We start from the raw sequence: 7468 nt of genomic DNA, 5'->3' as shown, positions 1-7468 counted from the left end.
ATTTCCGGCGGAGGGGACGTGTGCAAAGATGAACATATTGGAACCACTTTTTCCGCATCGCCTCTATAGTGTGGCAAACAAAGGCATGCCGATTAGGGGTGACCCGCAAGGACGTCAGGGGAAGCTGTTTGTTCGGATACATATTGTTTACCCTCGTGCGTTGAACGTTTCTCAGTTGACGCTGTTGGAAGAGGCATTCCGGTACCGCCTCCCTGACATGACGGAACCTCCTCAGGGAAAATCCGTTTGCTTGAATTACTACTCGGGGAACTCGGCCCCCTCACAAAAGGCCTCATCAAAGTGGGAGAAAGAGGAACAGCAGGGGACCAAGAGAAATTCAAATTCACGGTTATCTACAAGTAGTAGCACATGTCAATTGCAATGATGCGGGACGATGTGTTGAGGATTTGAGTGTCTACGTGAAGTGGGTGATTAACGGAGGAAGAGTGAGGGAGAGATACTCTTTTTCCTTTTTTCTCTCTCTCTTGCTTTCTTTCTCTTTTGTTGTACGTGGATGTGTATTGTGCGTCGCTTTCTTGCATGCTTTTTCTTGTCTTATTTTTTTGGTTCTTTTTCCTCACCGGAGCTTGTGGGTCGCAGTGGGGGACCTGCGGCCATCCCCCATTACGCTCGTGTGTGTGTGTGTGTAGAGTTTTGTCCTCGCTGAACTATCATTGCCTTCGTGCATGTTTCTCATGGTGTTGTTTTTGGCATGTGGTACGTTGTTGTTAGGAGGCGGGCCGCGGCTCCAGTAAAGGGACGGTCGGTGCGAAAAAATTAAGAAGTTACCACAATAAGGAGGTGGACAACAGGGAGAAAGAGAGCGAGAGAGAAGCGTACACACACACGCACACACAAAAAAATTGCTCTTTTCTTCCCTGACTCTTTTCATCCCCTCCCGTCTTGGGAAAAGTTGCAGCGATGATTCCAGGGCTTCCTCCGGCGTTTGATGTGGAATGCAACCGCATGGAAGATGTGTTTGCGTCGGTAAAAAGCCGCACCGTCGGGAAGGATGGCAATCTGCTTTCGCCGGAAGAATCGTGGGTGCAGCGGGAGTTGCAGTACTATGAGAATCTGTACACGGAACAGCAGGAACTTACGGTGTGTCTTGTCACGTTCAACGTTGCGTGCAAGAAGCCACCTGCAAATTTGGCCGCCCTCATTTCGCTTAAAATGGCGGAGGACACAAACAGGCCCGTGGACCTCATAATGGTCAGCCTTCAGGAAGTTGACATGAGCGCCTCTGCCATGTTAAAGGAGGAAACGGAAGCATCTACACCATGGGTCGTGGGACTCCACGCCGCTGTGGGCGCAGACTCTCGGTCACCAAGCAACACCCCATATTTTGCCTTTCCACCCAAGCAACTTGTTGGCCTCTTATTATGTGTCTACCTACGACGCCAACTTCTTCCCTACATGCAGGAGATGTCTGTTGCGACTGTTGCGACAGGAGCGCTGGGTAGCATGGGAAATAAAGGTGCTATTGGTCTTCGTCTTGTGCTACACCGCACCAGCCTGTGCCTTATAAATGTTCACTTAGCTGCTGGTCAGAGTAATGTGGTGAAAACGTAATGCAGATGCAAGTAGCATATTTACCGGTATGGATTTTAATGTGCAAAAACGACAGGCGTTAGTTGCTTCCGTAGAGGACGGGTATATCATATCCGAATACATGGACCAAAATCCAGAATTGCGCCCTCATGACCACGATATCATTATTGTATCAGGGGATCTCAACTACAGGACGAAGTTGAATTACGAAGAAGCTTTAGAACTTGCGACGCGATGTGATACAGAACGTCTACTGAAGCACGATGAACTTGTATCAGAGTTAGCGAATTCACACTCACCATGGTGGGGTTTTGTGGATCTTACACCAACTTTTCCTCCAACGTATCGCTATGACATTGGAACAAACATATACGACACGAGTGAAAAGCAACGTGTCCCAAGTTACACCGACCGTATCGTCACTTGGACAAAACGAAAATCTCATCAAAAGTTAATTATTGTGGAACGCCTGCAAGCAATTGTGGACATCTTTAGTAGTGACCACAAACCAGTTCAGGCGCTCCTTCGTCTTCCCATACTATGCGAGGTGGAGGAGAAGAAAAAGAATGTCACACAATTGCTGAACGACCGCATTGCGCAGGTGGGTCTGGACCGATCTACGAGCGCGAAAACGACGATTAGTCCCTCCCTGTTGGACTTTGGGGAGCAGAGGTTTTACGAATGCGGTGCCCGGAGGGTGTTGAGCCTCACTAATGTAGGGGAATGTGTAGCCCTTGTGAAGGTGTTCCGTCAACGTAACAATGACATCAGTGAAGGGGCATGGCTACGGGTGTATCCAAGCAATTTCTCAATTCTCCCTGGGGAGAAAAAGGAGGTGACGGTGGAGTGTCAACTGCACCCGCGCTGCATGCGGTGGATGGGCTCCTGGCGTCCATTTGAAGGCCGCGGCCGGCTGAGTCTTTCATCCATGTTGTTGGTGTTTGTCAATCAGGGATCCGTTCATTTAGTGGAGTGTATATGCACATTTAATCCGAGTGTATTTGGGAATTCCTTGGAGAATATCTCACTTCTTGGAAATGAGGCCTGTCTCACCGCGTATGGGATTAAAGGGGATCTGGAGAAGCTGCGAAAGGTGGTTCGACCGCAGTTGCCGAAGGAGCTGTGGTTTCTTTGTGAAGCCATTTACGCGCGTGGTGCACGGCAGCCAAATCTTTTCACGGAGAATGGATCCGCTGAAGCCTGCACGGAAGTCATGCGGCACCTTGACACATGCTGTGAGCCAATTCCGGCTGAGTTTGATATTCAGTCCGTTGCTACATGTTTTATTACCTTTCTTCAGTCGTTGCAGGAACCTGTGGTACCGTTTTCGTTGTACGGGGCCGCTATTGCCGCCGGGAAGGCAGGAGGCAGAGCGCCCCTTGTTTTTGTTCAACAGCAACTTCCACCTCAACATGCCAATGTGTGGATTTATGTGTGTGCTTTGCTTAATTTTTTGTTGCGGCCTGTGAATGCACGCAGCAATGAGCTTACACCAAGAATTTTGGCAAAGCTCTTTAGCGAGGTGATGCTTGTGCGTCCAGGTGTCCTGATCCATGACTCCTCCGGGCACAGAGAGGGCTCTTATAATGGCATTGCTGCGCCCCCACAGGGCGTACTAACATCGCAGCCGCTTCGTCTGCAGCTGCAGCAGGAGAAGGAGGATGCGATGAGTCTCATTGAGTATTTTCTCATGCCGCCCCCCGAGTCCCTACGGTGAAACAACTGAAGCCATTTGGCGTTGAGGAGGGGGGGGGGAGCAGTAAAGAGGAGGGGGATGGTTATACAGAAGAGATAAACCGAAGAGGAGAAGATGTTGTTGTCGTCGTTGTTGTTTTCTTTTGTGTGTTTGTCAGTTTTTCCCTCTCTTCTCTGTATGTTTGTAACTGTTTTGTTGTTGTTATATTGTTATCATGAGAAACGCTTTCCAGTCGCTCTTTTTCCGCATATTATCTTGACTGTGGCTTTTACTCATGACACATGAGTTTGGAGGGAGAGCACGGATTTGTGAAGAGTGAGAGGAAGAGAGTGCCGGTTGGAGTTGAGTCCGGCATCTGGCATGTCGTTGAACGTCTTTCTTTGGGTCTCACACTTCATTCCCGCGTAACGCAACGGTGCACGGGGTTATATATACATATAATTATTTTTTTTTCTTATTTTTTCTGACTCTCTTCACAACAATTCTTTGCCAAATTCACAGCTCGAAGTCTCTTTACGCCACCTCAGTCATGTCCATGAAGTACCTCGCCGCATACGCTCTTGCTTCGCTGAACAAACCAACGCCAGGCGCCGCCGATGTGGAGGCCATCTGCAAGGCCTGCGGTATCGAAGTTGAGAGCGACGCACTCTCGTTTGTCATGGAATCCATTGCCGGCCGGAGCGTTGCCACTCTCGTGGCGGAGGGCGCGGCGAAGATGAGCGCTGTTGCCGTCTCCGCTGCTCCTGCTGCCGGTGGTGCAGCCGCTCCTGCTGCTGCTGCTGGCGGTGCCGCCGCCCCTGCCGCCGCTGACGCCAAGAAGGAAGAAGAGGAGGAGGACGATGACATGGGCTTTGGTCTGTTTGACTAAGTGCAGCGGCATGCAACGTGCCGGAGCAGCAAGGGACTGCATCACTGCGCACTTGAACAAGGAAAAACATACTGGCCGCCGTATTTGGGGTGTGCATGACTGGAAGGCATCTTGCAGTTCGACAACTTTTTTTTGATTCTGTTTTTTCTATTTATGAATGAATTAATTTTCTTTTTTTTTTCTCCTTATTTTTGCCCTCCCTCCCTGAGGCATTTGTCAGCGGAGTGGGTGGGGCTGGGAGGCAATTCTGTGCGGTTGTCCCCCTTTCATTGGATTAGGATGGGGGGACACCTGTTGCAGGAGCTGCCGCCATCGTGTAGTTTTATGCATTGATAAATTATTTGTTCAATGAAACACTTGGCTTTTTTTGTGGCTTCTTTCCTCCCCTCTTCCTTATTGTTACGTGCATGAGGGGGACATATATGTATATACTTATATCCTTATACATATATATATATATATATATATACATAATCACACAGAGAAATACTCCAACAGAGATTCATTTACAGAGAGAGACATCCCCTTTTTATTTCATTATTTCCAAAACGACAAGTGTTCCCGTTAAAACGCACTTGACAGGTGATGTGGCGTTCCTCAGTCCACCCTTTAGTGGAGACGTTTGGAGCGACAGAAATATCGTTGTTGGAGTTTGATGTTATTGGCTCAACGCCGCAGCGTAGCGTGGAGAATCTGCGAGGGCATATCAGATCTCTGGTTGACTCCGTCGAAAAGGAGGCCACGCTCGTAACCGTCATTCAACTTCTTGAGTCGGAGCGGCAGGGGCTCTCGGAGCCCTCCACAACCACCGTGGACACGCGTGGGGGGGACAACAACAATTTGTCGCCTGCCTCGTCTCTGATGGCGAAGCTCTCGTTCAACTACGAGTCACACCCTTCTGGCGGCGAAGCCCCACCCACCCCTCACAACAGCAACTGGAATTCTGTCAGCACGGCAGATCGAGAATTACCGTCTCAGCAAGAGCGGACGCGGGAGTTCGTGGAGACTGGAGATGCAGCGCACGTGGCGGAACGCGCGGAGGCGAAGAGAGTAAATGAAGACGAGATGGAGAGAGCTGCCGAGCTGGATGGATGCCCTCAGCCGCCGCCGCCCCTAATTGCCAGCAGAGGGGAGCCATTGGTGAGTTACGGGAGACGCGCCGCGGTGTCAGCAGAGTCTTTGCCGCTGAACGTGATAAGAAGCTACAGCCCGCCGGTGGTAGCAAAATCTCCTGAAGAGGAGCGAATCGTCCGGGCCGGTGTCATGGCGTGCCACCTGTTTAGCAACATGGATAACAAGGATCAGTCCATTATTGTTCAGGCGTTAAAACGGGTCACCTTTCCTGCGGGGACGGATATCCTGAGACAGGATGGGGCTTCTGTAGAAAAATTGTTTCTCCTTACACAAGGATCCTGTGATGTCATCAAAAATGGCAAAAGGGTACATACATTACTGGAGTGTAGTACATTTGGAGAGATGGAAATGATGTACAATCTTCCGACGTGTGTGGCGACTATTCGAAGTGTGACAAACTGTGTTCTCTACACATTGGATCAGTATACATACCAGAATATTGTACTTGCTGCTTCTTTGCATAAGCGGGAGAAGTACGAAGCGTTGCTGTCCAATGTGCAATTTCTCCGTGAATTTTCCGATTATGACCGCATGCAAATCGCCGAGGCACTTGTGACAAAAACGTACCGTCAGGGTGATTACATCATACGGTTCGGGGAAACGGGTAAGTGGATGCACATTATTGTGGAAGGTGAGGTGGCGGTGGTTGGTCGACATATCGGCAAGAAGTGTGAGATTCTTCGGCTGAAAGAAGGCGAAGTTGTGGGGGAATTAGAGTTTCTCTTTAATGATCTCACTGTGGCAGATGTCATTGCAACCTCGCGGCGCGTCACGACGGCACAAATTAAACGAAAGCACTTTGAGTTGATTACAGGACCCATTCAGGATAAACTGAAGGAGTATATTGTGAACAGCGGAAGGTACACACACTACCTTGGGGGGGCGAAGGATCGCATTAAGTCCGAGTTAAGTCTACTGGGGAAACGCTCCAAGCGTATGGCAACGAATGCAGAACGGGAGAATGCGTTTTTGCATCAAGTGGATGTGAATGGAGAGATTATTTTACCCGTACCAAAGGAGAAAGTTTTTGCTGTCGAAAAGGGGATTGTTCTTGACAAGGAGAACAATGAGAGAGTAAATGTGAAGGATGCCGTCAGTGGTCCGGATGTGGAATCTTCATCGGCGCATGTATTGTTTCGCTTTCCATTGATGCCTATACACAAAAACTCTCTTGCAATAATTGCCCTTTGTGAAGATGGCTCCATCCTCCTTTGGAACGAGCGCATGGTGCGCCTCACAGGCTACACTGCAGAAGAAGCCATTGGCCAACATATATGCTCCTTCTTACTAGAAACCAAGGATCAAAAGACGATGCATCAAGCCATCTGTGACGCTCGACATTACACAGGCGATACGGAAGGTTTTTTTGATGCGAAGGGCGGTGTTTATCGTCGGGCCTACACCTTTGCCCGAATGGATGGTTTAACCAAAGTGCAACTCAAACTTAGCGTCCTCCCCTCCATCGTCTCACATGGCAAGGATGCAGCGGAAATCGTGTTGGCTGTTGGTGAAGAAACACATGCTGAGTCCCAGCAGTTACTTGATAAGTCCCAGCTTTTGATGGATCAAATCAGTTCTGTCTTAAGTGACGGAGAGTGCAACTATGAAGATCGCCTGCATCGAATTGCCACGGTGTTGAATGGATTTGAGTTAACTTGTCGTGCCATGTTGGCCTCTACGGAGCATGTTCGTGTGGTGAATATCCGACAGATGATTGGGCAGGTGATGATGGATTACGGCGCCCAGTGCGTCTCCAGCGGTGTGGCCGTTCGTCAGCGCTTTGAGGGACTTTACGCGGAAAACGCATATCTCAATGCAAAGCTGTTGCCGGAGTGTCTGCGGTATGCGATGAGTAACTGCACCCAACACCTGGATGATGTGCAGGTGACAATCACAGTCAAGATTACCGAAAATAACGGCATGGATTTTTTGGAGATTGAGTTTCACGACAACGGCCCCGGATTTCCTGTGGATCTTCTGGACGAAATCCATGAAGGACGTTTTTCTGAGAAGTATGCACAAGTGCCCCGTGTGCGTGCGGCCATGGAGCGGCAGGGAGGAAGTATGATTATAGAGTCTGTGCCTGGCAACACGAATGTGAGATTTATCGTCCCTTTTGTTCCCGTAAAGGAGAGATTAAATGACATGCTGGAGCACCGCGTAAAGGAGTTTGACAACTCCATGAGTCTGAGCTGTGTGGGCAGTGTTACTCAAGCGAG

General features: G+C 49.5%; 2 protein-coding genes and 1 pseudogene across 2 annotated transcripts, besides 7 other annotated features; all 3 read left to right on the top strand.

The window, feature by feature from the left end:
- Positions 1–1322: a sequence feature (heterozygous, Esmeraldo-like haplotype).
- Positions 461–503: a sequence feature (GA-rich).
- Tc00.1047053505977.40 lies at positions 920–3268 on the top strand (annotated as a pseudogene).
- Positions 1323–4555: a sequence feature (haploid, Esmeraldo-like haplotype).
- Positions 3673–3710: a sequence feature (AT_rich).
- Positions 3777–4115, top strand: Tc00.1047053505977.26 (60S acidic ribosomal protein P2, putative; the record flags this gene model as incomplete). The annotated part of the gene is made up of 1 exon (XM_800089.1): positions 3777–4115. The coding sequence occupies one exon, from the start codon at positions 3777–3779 to the stop codon at positions 4113–4115; it is 339 nt and encodes a 112-aa protein (XP_805182.1).
- Positions 3984–4056: a microsatellite.
- Positions 4534–4588: a microsatellite.
- Positions 4556–7468: a sequence feature (heterozygous, Esmeraldo-like haplotype).
- Positions 4701–7468, top strand: Tc00.1047053505977.13 (protein kinase, putative; the record flags this gene model as incomplete). Its single annotated transcript, XM_800088.1, has 1 exon — positions 4701–7468. A coding segment is annotated over one exon (2768 nt), but the record flags the coding sequence as incomplete, so codon positions are not given.

Source organism: Trypanosoma cruzi (genome assembly GCF_000209065.1).
Source record: "Trypanosoma cruzi strain CL Brener chromosome Unknown tcruzi_1047053505977, whole genome shotgun sequence".
Taxonomy (NCBI): domain Eukaryota; phylum Euglenozoa; class Kinetoplastea; order Trypanosomatida; family Trypanosomatidae; genus Trypanosoma; species Trypanosoma cruzi.
The sequence above is the reverse complement of the archived record's forward strand: the minus strand, read 5'-3'. Positions and strand labels throughout refer to the sequence as shown.